We start from the raw sequence: 15612 nt of genomic DNA on the forward strand, positions 1-15612 counted from the left end.
AAGTAATGCTCATGAGGGGGGGAAAACATAGCCACCACTGACAGCCCCCCAAAAAAGCAGCCTGCATTAAAAAAAGATGCCTAAAGATGCACACCAAAACCAGGCTGTGACCTAGCAGACCTGAGCCCCTGCAGCCTGATAACATTAAGCCCAGAAGGTACCAACAACCCTAGTAGACTGAGCCATCACTGGAAAATGGTGGAGTTTCTCTTTCAAACATAGGCTTGAGAAATAACCCGATTCAATGAGAATGGAGGACTACAACTGCAAGACCCTTATTTGGTCTTTCTGGAGTCTGACTACCTGATCGCAGCAGTAATTACTGATACATCCTGACAGCCTGAACAACATCCAATGTGTGTAGGACTTTTTCCCTCAGTGACTAAGGCCTGGGAAAAAATATGGCAAAACAATAACCTGGTTGACATGAAAACCCGAAACTACCTTTGGCAAAAAAGATGGTTGAGGTCGAAGTAGTGGTATATCAGAAACACCAGCTTCTGCGTTAAAAAGCATAGAAGGAAGGCCTCACCTCTGCTTAAATGCCGATTTATGCAAACCCACAGCTGTGAACAGCGACCTGACTGGAGAAACAATCTGCATGACACCTTAAACAAAGGCAAGCACCAGGAATGAGAAGCAATTGGGCCCTGAAAAAAAGACTGCCAATGCCAAACCTGTCCCTTGATCATACACAATGACCATCTAATACCAACCCCTAACTGGAAATTAAAAAACAATATATGACCCACAACATACTTGCGAAGATGAAACTTCTTAGCCTCACACGATGCCACATAGGTTGTCCAAGTCCTGTGGTACATTTTCCTTGAAGTAACCTTCCTGGCTCTTAAAGGTGTGAGGATGACTGCATTAGACATTTCAGTATCCTACAGGACTCTGCCTTTAATAGACATCAAAGCCAGTGATTGTATGTAAGGATATAAGATCAGACCTTGTGCCAGAAGGTCTGTGCGAGTTGGAAGAGTCCAAAGACTATCTACTCATATGTTGATAGTGTTAGAATATCATGTACTCCTAACCAAGCTGGTGTCTTAAAAATCACCTGTGCTCTTTCCACCCAGGTTCTGCAAAGCAGACGCAGAAGCTGTCATGGAACTAGTTCCACTCCTCCAGCGCCAATTGTTGACGGTTGAGGAAATCCACCTGCCAATTCTCTACTCCCGTGATGTAAACAGAGTGGTAACATGGCATTTCCCCCAACACAGGATGAGAATCACCTCTTCTTTGGGTGCCCAGCTTCTGGTACCCTTCTAAAAAATTTATATATGCCACAGTCATATAATTGTCCAACTGAACCCTCAGTGGTGGGTCCTACAACTGGTCTGACCAATGCAGAAAAACTGGGAGAATAGCTCACAATTCCAGTAAATTAACAAACAGCAACCTCTCCTTTGGAGACCATGTTCCTTGCATTGAAAGTGACACAAAACTCCTCCCCAAACTGTTAGGCTGACGACTAACCAGCACCCTCCAAGAAGAAGGGAAACATTTTTCTCTGTCTCAAATCCCTATGGGAGACAACCATTATTCTTAGAACTGTAGCAAGTTGAAACATAGAGGCATCCAAATGTCTGGAGATTATCTTAGCATCTGGACAATCTTACTGAATCACCTGAGGTCCAGCATTGGGCGAGTTTCACGGTTTAGTTTTTGGGATCATATTCAAAGAAAAAAAAAATGTTCAAGTAAACTCTGTGAAACCCTTCGAAACTCTTCATCCTCTGGAACTGGCATGATCATTCCCTGACAAGAAAATTATCAAAAGCCTGCACCAGCCACACTGCTTCCTGCAGATTCATAAAAACATTTGAAGGGGAAATTCCTGGAATTCCCACTTGTAATCATGAGCAACCACAGAACATCCACATTCATCCTCTACCTCCCCCTGCCACAGATCTGCAAATGTTTGCACATGTCCTCCTACCAGAGTGGGGGCGTTTCCTGGAGGGAAATTTAACATCCAAATTTGTTTGCTAACCAGGACCTCTTATGGAACTGGCCCTGAACCTTCGCCCTAGAGGTTAAAACCTGCAAGCAATTAAGGACTGTCCTGTGGATACAGGAGCATGAACAGTCACTTTTGTGCAGTGCTCTTACTTTCTACAGAAGTGGTGAAAGAGAATTCTTCCCTCTTGAATCTTATGGATAAACTTATCACGGACTGGCACAAACAGAAAATTCCCCTGATAAGGGAAATCCTGCAAACAGTTTACTGCAGGGTAATTCTGAAGACTAACCCTTCAGCCAAAGAATCCTGTGCATGTGTACGGACAAAGTCCTAAGCGCAAACTTGCTGAATGGAATCTTCTTAAAATAGCAGGGCCCACACACAGAGCCTGGCCAAGCCTCAATGTGGAGTCTAGCTTTTAGAACAGATGCCTCCTGCCCCCAGGGAAAGATGCCTTTAGTAAAGATTCCTGACATTTATCAGATGAGTCTAGTCCGTGATACTTTTTTTTAGTTGCACTAACATACAATTTTGAGGACAAGCTTTCGGGGAATGTCCCCTTCTTCAAGGTCTAAGCAGTACCACTCACAAAGTTAGCAGAATGTTAGAAGAGATGAAAGAAAAAAAAAGGAGGCTAGAGATAAGATGCAGTCAAAACGAGGGGGGAGGGGGGGGATACTACACTCACACAGAGGGAGTCAAGCTACAGCTAATAGTCATAAAAATGTCGGATAATGGTTGAGGAATCCCATGTCCAAATTAAGGCCCTTATCTCTTGTGTCAAATAGAATTATCGTTCTTAGTTCAAAAGTTTTTCTTTCCTGAATGGATTTGAAATTTCCTTTAACTACTAAAACATTGAGGTCTCCCATATTGTGGCCTGGTTGTGCGAACTGGTGTCCTACAGTTGTGCAGAGGTCATCTTCTTTATGTTCCTTGATGGTATGTCTGTGCAAATTCATCCTTGTTTGCAACTTCTGTCCTGTTTCACCAACATAAGATCCTTTGCTGCATTTTCTGCACTGGATAAGATACACAACATTACTGGAGGTGCAGCTGTATGATCCGGAGATATTGAAGATCCCTTTTGAGTGTCTGACACTTTTTGATGGATTGATTTGGTTGCACAGTTTGCAGCGTTTCTTATTGCAGGGTTTGCTTCCATTATTTGTGACATCATTATCAGAAGGAAGTTTCCTACTGATTAGTTTATTTCTGAGGTTGGGGGTTGTCTGAAGGCCAGTATTGGGGGTTGCTGGAATATTTCTTTCAGCTGTAGCTTGACTCCCTCTGTGTGAGTGTAGTATCCCCCCCTCCCCCCTCGCTTTGACTGCATCTGATCTCTAGCCTCCTTTTTTTTTTCTTTCATCTCTTCTAACATTCTGCTAACTTTGTGAGTAGTACTGCTTAGACCTTGAAAAAGGGGACATTCCCCGAAAGCTTGTCCTCAAAATTGTATGTTAGTGCAAATAAAAAAAGTATCACGGACAGTACTCAATTGTGTCACAAATGCACTAATATTGCTACAATCAACTCAATCAGATGAGTCTACAAACACTAGAAAGTCAACCACCTGACATGTGAGACTCTTAAAGCAACAGATTGCTGCACTCACTTACTCCCCCATAGGATATAGCTGAGCAAATTTCTTTGGCAGGGTGAACCCTGTCTGGGTAAGCCCCACGTGTGTGCATTAGCTCCTGTAGACAAGGGTGCAAAGGAGAACACTGGGACCTTTATGCCAAGAATCCAGGGATGAAATCTCAAAGATGCAGACTCAGGAAGTGGCAATCCTTAGATCAGGACAGACCATTTTGGCTAATGAACTTATCAAAGCCTTCTGGATCTGGATTAAAAACCTGATCCCGGAGTTCCTCAGTGCAGAAGCTTTAGCTGAGGAATCTTTTGCTTCCCCATCCTCAGGTCTCCATCCACATCGTCTGCCTCTTCCTCAAGGAGAGAAAAGTAGATAAGGAGATTTCCTTCTAAATACATAAGCCGGTGAGAACCAGAAGTAGCCACAATGCCTGGAACTCTTGTACCTTCATGGGATACTGAAGCCAAGGGACCCAGTCTAGAATCTCCTTGGCCTTAAGGACGCACTAGTGACCCATTCCCTCCTGTGTTCCCCCCTCTCCGGCTGCACCATTTGGAAGACATATGACTTGCTAACCTGAACAGTACTTATGAAAACTAGCAATCCAGAATCAGCTGAGAGGTTACTGATCACAGACAACAACAGCTGCCACTGCCCTTCCTCAATGCTAGTACCCATGTGATTTGTCATAATGACTGCAGAGTTTGCCCTTTATCCTGGAACTTCATAGCGTTCCTGGCTTAGCTATACTTCTATACCTCTAATGCCTTGTACATGCATTATTACAAACACAGCCGCCTTCACCAGGCCCAGCCTTGGACATCATCATGGTATGCATGCACCTACACACAAGAACGGGTGCACACCCACCCACTGCTCTGCTTCAGCCTGCCGGCAGCTCTGCCGTTTTTAGAGAGAGAAGAATATAACAGTGGGTGCTCTGTCAAGTCAAAGTACCAATGTAAAATCAGCAAATTCAGCAAACCAGGCTCAAGACACAGTCTTTCATGCCACTGCACCATTCCCCTCTAGTGGAGAGAAAGGGGTCCAGCGCTGAAAGGTTGTATTACAGGCAGTCCCTGCATTCAGACTTTCTCCATCACAGTGTGGTCCAGGTACCATTCATCTGAATATAACAGCTATAGGAATGGATCTGGATATCAAGCAGGAATCAATCTCATGATCCCTGCTGGAACAATTTGAGCATCTGGCAGTGTTTTCTGCACAAGGCTGCACATCAGTGACCATCACCTTCAGACAAAGAATTAAGGTACTTTCTGTATGGGAGGGGTTAAATAGGGGAGGACTTCTTGTCTTTTTTTTCCAGTGTCCAATTGCCTGTAGGTGGCCCTATGAGAAAGGAATAATATGGTGGTTCTGTGTCCTGTGATGTACGTTAAAGAAAACGTTGTTTGCTTATTTTTAATAGACCCGGGGTGGGCAACTGTGGCCCTTCAGCTGTTGTAGAACTACCAGGTCCCATGAGGCATTGCAAAACTGACAATTACAAGCAAGACCCCCAAAGGCAGAGGCATGATGGGGCTTGTAGTTCACCAACAGCTGGAGGGACACAGTTGCCCACCCCTGTAATAGACAATTGGCTTACCAGTGCGGGAACTACTTCTTGGCTTCTGAGGAACAGTTGGACGCACTGCCAGAGATGGCTTGGATGACTGAAGCGGTGGCTTTGGACTAGTTGGTGTACTAGAGGAACTTTTGGACCGTACGCTGGCCTCTGGTTTGACTTCACTTTTGGCACTTTTTTCAGGGGATGAATTGGTAGAATCCCCTCTTGTCAGAGGGAATTTGCTTCCTGCAAAAGTTATTCATAAATTAATTCCTTACTAACAGCCCACTGGGAAACATCAAGTGAATTGTTGTAACTATGCAAAATAAATCTGTTAAATATTAACAAAGGTAGACAAAGGAAATTAACATATTAAGCAAACATTGTCCCGCATACATTGTAAAATAACTAACACAATTTAGTTATAATTTCCACAACACAATACAAAGGTTGGTTAACCACTTGCCATACTGAGGATTTACCCCCCTTCCTGACCAGGCCATTTTTTGCGTTACAGCGCTGCATTACTTTAACTGAAAATTGTATTCATGCAATGCTGCACCCATATGAAATTTAAGTCCTTTTTTTCCCATGAATTGAGCTTTCTTTTGGTGGTATTTGATCGCCTGTGTTTTTTATTTTTTGTGCTATGAAACAAAAAAAGTCCAACAATTTTGAGAAAAAGAAAACAATATTTTTGCGATTTCTTCATAAATTTAGGCCAAAATGTATTCTGCTACATGTCCTTGCTAAAAAAAAATCCCAATACATGTAAATTAATTGGTTTACGTGAAAGTTATAGCGTTTACAAATGGCGGTATATATACTGGAATTTATTTATTTTTACTAGTAATGGCGTTGATCAGCGACTTATAGTGGGACTGCAGCGGACATTCAGACACTGGGGGGAACTGACTTGGTGTCACGGATATCGCCAGTGACACCAATACCGTGATCAGTGCTAAAAAAAAAAAAAAAAAAAGCACTGACACTGTACTAATGGCACTGGGAAGGAAGGTGTTAACATGAGGGGCGATCAAAGGGTTAACTGCGTGCAGGGGAAGTTTTACTAGGGGGCTGTTTCAGTGTGCTTCACTATGAGCAAACTGATTTGGATGGAAGTGTGCCTGAACTGACAGGGAGGAGAACTGTTAGTAAACAAAACAGTCCTCCTCCTCGTTGGAGATGCTCGGTAATCACCGGGCGCCATTGGGTAATCACTGGCCGGGACCCGGCGTTTGACAGCCGTGGGCGCGAAATGCAAAATCACATATATATTTTGTGCACTACTGCAGCCCTGTTGCAGTATATCTGCTATAGGGCGGCGGGAAAGCAATTAATTTCCATCTAAATCTGCTAGTCTAACAATACCCTGTCCCCAAACTCCCCGCGTGCGCCCCCTTCCTGGAAATGCAAAATCACGTATATATATATATACACACGTGATTTTGCACACCCCTTCCACCCTGTAGCAGTATATCTGCTATAGGGCGGTGGGAAAGTGGTTAAGACTGAAACTGGCCATATACAGTAATCATAAATGTACCAGCAATCATGTAATACAACATGTATGAGATATATCCCGATACATGTAACATAATGAATAATGGGTGTCCCACCTATTAACTACTGTTTAAAGTAAAAATAATTAAACTGAATATTTAATATGTTGCCTTATATCACCAACTTAAGTCTAGAAAACGCAGATCCAGCTGGCTGGGAAATTTACAGTTAGGTTCAGTGCTACCTACAGACAGGCCAGAGCAACATTTGTAGGAAATGTGGATTAAGACATGCTCTTTATAAAAACAAATATATTGACAGATCACTTTGCCAGTATCTTTGAAGTGGAATCAATCTAGACTGCCTTCACTTCCTTCACCTAATTGTTTTCATGTTATGTTCTTTAAGGTGCTGCGCAAATGTAGATGTGTTAGCCTAGTCTGAGCAGTCTATATAGCTGTCTATATAGCTAGATGTGAACAATGCAGAAGTGGAGCTCCGCCTGACACTGAACATTTATGGAGGCATGTACCACTGAAGAAGATAACAATTTATATGCACAGGCAACAGCATCACCAAGTATAAACAGTATGCAATGTAAATAGTTTCATGTACACCATTTGCTCCACTTGCATTACAGTAGCACACGTTACAATGTCATAGTTCAATTAAGATATAATAAATCATAGTGGTTTTGGTAAAACACTGTGCCTTATAAGCTACTTCTATGTGAATCTGGTCCACCTGGAAACCTAGCCCATTCTTCTCATCTACAGTTATGCACTTAAAGTATCATTAAACCCAAATCGTCAACATATGCTATTTTACATTGTGTTCAGACTTACTCATCCACTAAAGCATTTGTTTTCTGTAGATTGCAAAAATCCTGGTGCCGTTCACTGTTCCTCCCTCCTTGTATGTGTCCCCTCTGCAGCCTGACATTGTCTAGAACACCTGTTGACATCTACTGAGCATGCTTCAGTTTAAGTTCTCTTCAAAGCTGTTCATTTGCTCCTTTTTCTTACCTGTGCAGTCCATGAGTGGGCTACTACACAGTGGTAAATCACACTCCCTTTCCTCCCTCTTGCTCCATGTCCTCATATTGCTAAACAAAACGGGTGCAGGATATAAGATGTTGATTGATGGAGGCTTCACCTCCCTGTTAGTCCCAGCACATACACACCATAGACACCGGCTGGATGGGATCAGGACACAGCCTGTGATTGGCAGACCTCCTTCAGATCTCTTTACAGTGTGAACAAAGTGAAAGCTATTATCAGTCAACTTAAACCGGAGTTCCACTCAAAAGCGGAAGCTCCGCTTATTTGCCTCCTACCCCCCTCCACTGCCATATTTGGCACCTTTTTTAACAGGTACCTGCTCCCACGTCCAGCTCAGTTTTCAGCGGCGAAGGGAGCCAGAAGTTCGGTCCCCTCTTTCCTCCCACAGTCTTCTGGGAAGCTTCACAGGTCCCAGAAGACTGCCGGACCAATGAGAATGCACAGCGCGACTCGCGCATGCGCAGTGGGCACCTGGCTGTGAAGCCTCAAACTGGTACGCACAGTTGTGATGCCGGCGCCGGGGAGAGAAGAGGCAGAGAAGGGATGGTGAGGGTGAGCACATCTCTGGACCCTGGGACAGGTAAGTGTGTGTTTATGAAAAGTCAGCAGGTACAAAAACTGTAGCTGCTGACTTTTAATAAACAGAAAACTGACTGGAACTCTGCTTTAAACTCTGACTACACCATGTTCATGAAAACAAAAATATAAACATTTGCTGTGAAATATAATTTTGTATAAAGCTTTAAAACATGTTGTTGCTAATATTTATTTTAATTCTCTAATCTGAAAGCCTTTTTTTTTATGTCATGTGCAGGGGCAGACTGACATCTCATGGGTCCCCCGTGCAATAGGGGATCATGGGGCCCCTGTGTCCTTGCCCAAACTCAAAAAAGCCTATGAAAAAGGTACCAGGGGCATCTCATGGGGCCCCCTACTGACCCCAGGCCCTCGGGCAGTGCCCGAGTTTGCAAATGGTCAATCTGCCCCTGGTCATGTGACTGACACAGCACCAATCAGCACTGTGCAGACACAGATTCATATATCAGCAGAGTAGTAGAAACTCTTCCGTCAGAACTTTCTCTGAGGAAAGGCCTTGAAGTGTCATGTAACTGCTGGACAGCGATGATTAAATAAGTTACTCGTGTGATTTTTTTATATTAATTTAAGTACAGTGGCATGAACTTTAAACACAAATACAAGGGATAATGGTAATAAACATTGTAGGTTTAGTATTACTTTAACAACATTAACACACAAAGGCTGATTTACTAGAGGAATAGAGACTGTTTACTTAACAAAATTAATCTTCGCTGAATTAAGCCAATCATGCGTTAGCAAAATGCTGTTTATTTTCCTTTGCACCTGATTGGATATTCAAACTGAATGCAGTTTCTCCCTATTTACTAAGCATATTGAAAACAAACTTAAGTGAAGATCCTCCATTTCTTAAGGAAATGAAGCCCACAGTGTCCAAAGTGTATGCAAGAATGTAAAGTACACACTCATGTTTGTGCTGCAGCACACATTTTGTATGCTGTACAGTCTATACTGTATATCCTATTTTTTATATGTTTGGTATCTGATTAACTATCATGAAACCAAACTACTATTAAACAAACAAAAAAAAAAAATCTATGGAAGTGGTTTCATCTCAAAAGGGTACATCAGCCAATAACAAGGGAAAACCTGGATGGCAAGGGTGTGAGACACAATCCCCACAGTTCACCCCCCCCCCCCAAGCCAAAGACCTGCATATGCCAAAGCTGTGGGAAAAATATATATGTATACAAAAATAGGTGAAGAGTGTATTACAGACACAATCCACCAATCCAGAAACAAATATGCACAAATTCCATCAATAGAGCCTCCAAACACATAATTACAATAGTAAGGTGTCAATCAAAACAGTTAAAACGTTTGTAAAGCCTTTTTTTCCTTTTAAAATAACAAACCTGTTATACTTGCTCTGTGCAATAGTATTGCACAAAGAAGCCCCAATGCTCCTCTTCTTGGGTCCCCCGCCAGTAGTCCTGGCAACTCTTCTCCTCGATGTGCCACCACCGGAAGCTCCTTCCTATTGTGGCACACCTATGGGCGCGCTCCTGAGCTGTGCTGCCTGTGTCTATAGCCACTTGATGACCAGTGACGAACTAGTACGCTGCTGGACTTCAAATGGCTATACCGAGATGATGTCTGCAGTTGCTGTTGCAGGCATCATCCTGGCATTGCTTTGTTCAGCCGGCAGTTGGCTTTATTGTAAGAGCAATCCTAGTGGCTAATTAGCCACTGGGTTGCTTTTAAAAGCAGTGGAAGGGGGTGTCCCACAACTCTACCACCTTCTGCGGTTCTCTTGGGCTCTCCTGATTCACTGGGAGACCTGAATCAGCCAGCAGTTCTGCCGGCTAACCATAGAGGTAATCAAAAACCTGTTCTCTATGGTATAGGAAACTGGAAGCAATGGAGAATTTAATCAATTACGGTTACAAAGTTGTAAACAAACCCTTAGGGATTTAAAAAACGCATTTAATCATACGAATTTTGGTATGATCCAAAGCTTTTAAAGGTAGAGGAGAGATCTGGGGTTTAAGAGATCCCAGATCTCTTATTAAAGAGTACCTGTCACTGCCTATTGCTGCCACAGGGGATATTTATATTTCTTGTGATAACAATAAAAGAAAAATGCAAAGCAACAGTTTAAAAAAAAAAAAAAATTAAAGTGCTCCCACCAAAGAGAACGCATGCATCAGTCCCGCATGTGCGCAAAAAGCGATTGTCTCACACATACCACCTATATGTCCCACACATATCACTGCAAATATCAGATCAAGGGCAGTAATGCTAGCACCAGACCTTCTGTGTAAATCTAAAGCAGTAACCTGTAAAGGCTTTTAAAGCGTGACATGTTTGGCGTCTATTTACTCTGCATAGCATCATATTTTAAATTTCACCAAACAATTGCGTAATATATTGTGTTTTTGTGCATTAACATTATTTTAAAAAGTGTATTTTCCCCCCAAAAATTACTTTTGAAAAACCTCTGCGCAAATACTGTGTGACATAAAAAAATTGCAACACCAACCATTTATTCACTAGGGCTTTTGCTTTAAAAAAAAATATATTGTTTGGGGATTCTAAGTAATTTTCTAGCAAAAAATACTGATTTCTACATGTAAAAAAAAAAAAAAAAGTGTCAGAAAAATCTTGGTTTTTAAGTTGATAGACACAGACAGCGAGGCTCGACCCCACCCCCCATCACAGGATTTTACTGACAGTAGCAGGGAGATGAGGAGAGAGTCACTACAGCAGGGCACAGCGCTAGATCAAGATTGGGCTCAGGTAAGTACTGTATAAAGGGGTGATGGGGCAATATGCATACTAAAACATTTTTACCCTAATTCAACCACTAAAAAAATCTATATTCAAATTCTAGGTTTCAGACACGACTCTGGCCTCCCCCTCTGTGGGACTTATTCATCTTCCGCCTATGGTGTGGATGGTTGCCTTCACATTTTCCCTTCTCAGGGATGGTGTCTGTGGCTCCCCGCATTTATTGGAGGCCTTTTGCGCCTTTGACGTCACCTGTTTTGCGCATGACCAGCGTGCAATAGATGGTGCAGATGCCATCTTTTCTTTGCCATTTTTTCTTTTCTTCTTTGAAATCCCCCCATGCACTTATCCCATAGATGCTTGTTAATACCAAAAAAGTGTTTTTTATTACACAATTAATGTGCTAGCTTTGTGGCAATTAAGCTCTATATGTTTAGTATAAATAGTGGGGCTGACTAGAGTAAGATCTCTAGACCTTGGGCCCCATTCTGGATTATATATCTGGTGACTTACCCACATGTGAATTTTGTAGGGTACATCTATTTTTCTTTACTTGTCAGGCTGGTGGTGTGCCAATATTTCTAAGTGGAATCTTTTATGTCTCTCTCTCTCTCTCTCTCTCTCTCGCTTTACTGTAGATCATTATTGGTGGAGTGCAGTGTCCCTTTAACCTTTTAACACAAAGACACTTTATATCTCTAACTTTAAACCTTGCAGGTATTTTTGAATATTTAGCTATCTATACTATCTTTTTCTAGTATGTACCTATTAGTTATACAACAATATGAATATAGGCTCTTTTACTAGTTTGATGGGTGCCTTACTATTGTAATTACAGTATGTGTTTGGTTACTGTGTTGATAGGATTCGTGCATGGGGATGGACTATTTTGTTTCATTGCTTAAAGCGAAGCTCCACCCAAAAGGGGAAGTTCCGCTTTAAGGACTGCTCCCCCACTCCCCATTAGGGATTGGCACATGTGGGAGGCAGTGGGGAGCGGGTGCCCGAATTTGACAGGTACCCGCTCCCACTTCTGGTCCGATCACCTAGGCGATCAGAAGCCGAAGGTGTCCTCCCTCCCTGTAGTCTTTTGGGACACGTGACAGGTCCCAGAAGACTACAGGACCATTGATAAAGCGCAGCGCTACTCACGCATGCTGCAAGCTGTCACAGCCAGGTGCCCACACTGAAGATGCCGGCCTCCTGGAATACAGGACGGCCGGTGAAACGGGCTGCAGGGGACACACCGCGGGACCGAGGGACAGGTAAGTGGCTGTTTTTTAAAAGTCAGCAGATACAGTTTTTGTAGCTGCTGACTTTTATTTTTTTTGACAGGGTGAGTGGAACAACGCTTTAAGGATCCAGTTTGATTTGTGGTTTGTGTCTGTAAAACATTTTCCTCCTATTTGTATATACATTTTTTTCACACAGTTTTGGTGCTTGCAGGTCCTTGTGGCACTGATGCCTGGGGGGGTGGCCACTGTGGATATTGTGCCTCATACCCTGTTTTTGGCTGACATACATTGTAAGTTTAATGATGTGATGTTCATAGGTACAATATAAAATTAAAGAATACATGACAAGTTTATAACATGCAGTGTAAATTCTACAGAGAGTGTACTAAATCTCTTCTCCCCTGAGCAAGAAAACAAAAGTGAAAAGTGTCAGAGTTGCAGGGAAACTTGATGAGTGACACAATTTTCTGAGTATAGATACTGTCAGCCTTTGCTTGTTTTTAGATTTATTTTTGTACTGTATGTAAACCTGTTTTTTAATCTGAGATCAAAATATTTTTTTTTTCTTTATATATAATTTGTGTACGCACATGATAAATGCCTAAAAAGTCCCAGGTTAGCTTTTTTTTTCTATTTCTTGTGGTATAAAAACCCTTCAATCATATATGCTTGTATAAGGTATAAGTAATGGTGACATGAGTAATGCCATTCAGTTTAAATGTTCACAAACTGATCAGGAAATCAGTTGCACAGGCGAACCACTTGAATACACATGCCCTAATTCCAGTTGCAAGAGTTCGTGATTTATCGAAGATCAAGTGAACTAGTACATGCAAATTCAAGAGGAGCCATGAATCACAGTCTGCCTGTTCAATATCAGATTTTCAATTTTTGGAGACAAACATACATGAAACAAATTGTAATTTGGTATATCAGAGACTAAAAGTAGTGACTACATATTAGCATCTTCAGCAGTTAAACATCAATGAACTCAAACAGACCTGTTGCACTTCCTTCTGTTTTTTCCACATCTATAGAGTTTTTGCTGGTATCACTGCCAAGTTTCTGTAAAACAAAAATGTACATATTACATAAACTTGGATTCTAAAAGTATATTGTTTTATTATCATATGGTTGCTGCTCACATTGGGGGACATTTTTTTTTACTGAATACTACAGTTGGTGCAGCTGTGATATTATTAATTTTCTTGGCCAAAATACATAATAGCACAGCATGACTAGGGATAGTCTGGTATTATAAAGTTTGTATGCAATATCAAGAAATGAAAATGGCACTTAGCAGATCTGGCATGTAAAAATCAACATATGACATCAGAACCTGCAGGCATCCTCCTGCACTGAACATATTTGGGCTTACACATTGTGATTACTGGCCCAGCTAACATTCAGACAATATTTATGAAGCTCCTAAGTGCTACTAGAACACTATTCATTTTTTATCAAATCAACAGCAGACATAAATAATTGTTCAATTGATCTATTATAACTTATTCACATTTTCTTTTGGTGAAAGCACCAAACTATACCTCCCATGAAAGCGGTTTTCAGTTTGATGTCCCTACCATAATTGCACAGTCTAGCATGTGATACAAAGTCTAGAACCCATCAACTCAAACTGTATATTGGTAAATCAGTTAAATCAGTCTGCAAGAACTCTGAGGTACTAACACCTTGTTTAAATACGTTCTTGTGTATCTGAAGCCTGGAATGCTGAGTTGTTTGTGAAATCAGGTTGCCCTCAAGGACCCAAACCTTTCCACTGACCTACCATGTATGTAGTCATAACAGAAAATGCTATAAGATATGAGGACTCCATTTTGCAAGCTCAGCTTAAACCGTCTCTGAACTTGTCAGTGAAATGACTCAAATGAAAGTCTTGTTCGTGTAAGAAGCAAGCAGCTTGCAGTGTTCCTGTGATCATTTGTGATGACTCCTAAGCAACAAGAAGCTACACCTCACAGAACACTAGATGGAGACAGAGAATTTGAAACCTTCACTGCTGCCTCTTTAATCAGATTTTATTGCCCTGCAGCACCACATGTTGTTTCAGCAGCACTCCTGCCATCCCACTTTCTGCATCCCCTATGAATTATTAATTGATGTAGTTAAGTTCTAGAGTATAATTCACTTGTACAAGCAGGCTTTAATACAATGATGATCAGACAGGCAGACACATCACCCAAAAAAAAAAAAAAGAAAAAGATAATGAAAAATAATTGAATTCCCAGCAGATACGGAGGAGACAGTGATCGTGGTGGTTGATAATGACTAAATCTTTCAAGATGAAAATAAAGCGATATGATAAGAATACAGCAGATAAATACTCAGTTTTATCCTGCAATGGCCTATTAAGTCCTCATGCACACTGGAGGTTTTTGAGAACGCTGGTAACATTAGCTGTGTAAAGTCATGTTAAAAACATGAGTTTTTCAGCTTTTTTGAGGGTTTTTGCATTAGCATCTAGCGGCGGTTTCCCGTGTTTGCGGTTTTTAGCGTTTTTTTTTTTTACCAAAAAAAAAACAAATTTTTGGGTCAAAAAAACATCCAAAAACTTTGGTTTGCGGCAATTTACCATGTTTTGCCAAACCTCTAGAAACTCACTAGTCCTAGGTTTTTTTTCCAGCCAAAACATGTTGATTACAGTCTACGTGTGCATGGACACATAGGATAACATGCTGGGGGGTTTACTAGCTGTAGAAAAAAAATGTCAAAAGCCAAAAACAGCAGCTGTAAAAAGGTCAAGTGTGCATGAGGACTTAAGCTCTGGGTGCAAGCAGATATATACAACATCAAACTCTCCATCTAGTTCTTTTAACCTAGCAAGTGCAGACAATTGAGTTAAAGTAAAGCTGCCAATTTGCACATTTAGGACAAAGTGACAGGTGCTCTTGATAAGAGACTATTCCCCATACATACACACACACCTCCATGATAATACTTTGCCACATTTACCCAGCTCTCTATTTGCTTGCCAGAGCCCTTGGAAATACTCAGTACTTCCAAGTATAGTGGGGATGTGATCCTTGTGCCTTTTTTTTCCCAGTGCTTGGGTGCTGTAGTGGCCAATCGGCATGCTTGTGTACTGTCATATGGGAGCAGAGTGAAGGTCAGTAACCATGCATAAAATATTTATCAGTAGGAGGGAGTAGAGCTATCAAAAGAACCTGTCACTTTGACCAAAACTGGAAACTAATGCCTTATGACATCAAAGAGCCACTAATTATTATTATACAGTATTTATATAGCGCCAAAAGGTTTGCTCAGCGCTGTACATTATAGTGGGGGACAGTACATGAGACAATACAGTAACAAAAACAAAACACGAGGGG

At 41.6% G+C, this 15612-nt stretch overlaps 1 protein-coding gene across 2 annotated transcripts in view; it reads right to left on the reverse strand.

Annotated features, from left to right (window-relative positions):
- The window catches only part of CARMIL1 (capping protein regulator and myosin 1 linker 1), a 401711-nt gene that overhangs the window by 8973 nt on the left and 377126 nt on the right, over positions 1–15612 (reverse strand). For both annotated transcript variants that reach the window (XM_089682230.1, XM_089682229.1), the window contains 2 exons: positions 13264–13327; positions 5176–5382 (listed from right to left, as the gene is read on the reverse strand). In XM_089682230.1, coding sequence (XP_089538356.1) covers positions 5176–5382; positions 13264–13327 — 271 coding nt within the window. The remainder of the gene's footprint in view (positions 1–5175; positions 5383–13263; positions 13328–15612) is intronic.

The sequence above is a fragment of the Staurois parvus genome, unplaced genomic scaffold (genome assembly GCF_062004578.1).
Source record: "Staurois parvus isolate SC_StPar_1 unplaced genomic scaffold, SC_StPar_1.0 ptg000287l, whole genome shotgun sequence".
Lineage (NCBI taxonomy): Eukaryota > Metazoa > Chordata > Amphibia > Anura > Ranidae > Staurois > Staurois parvus.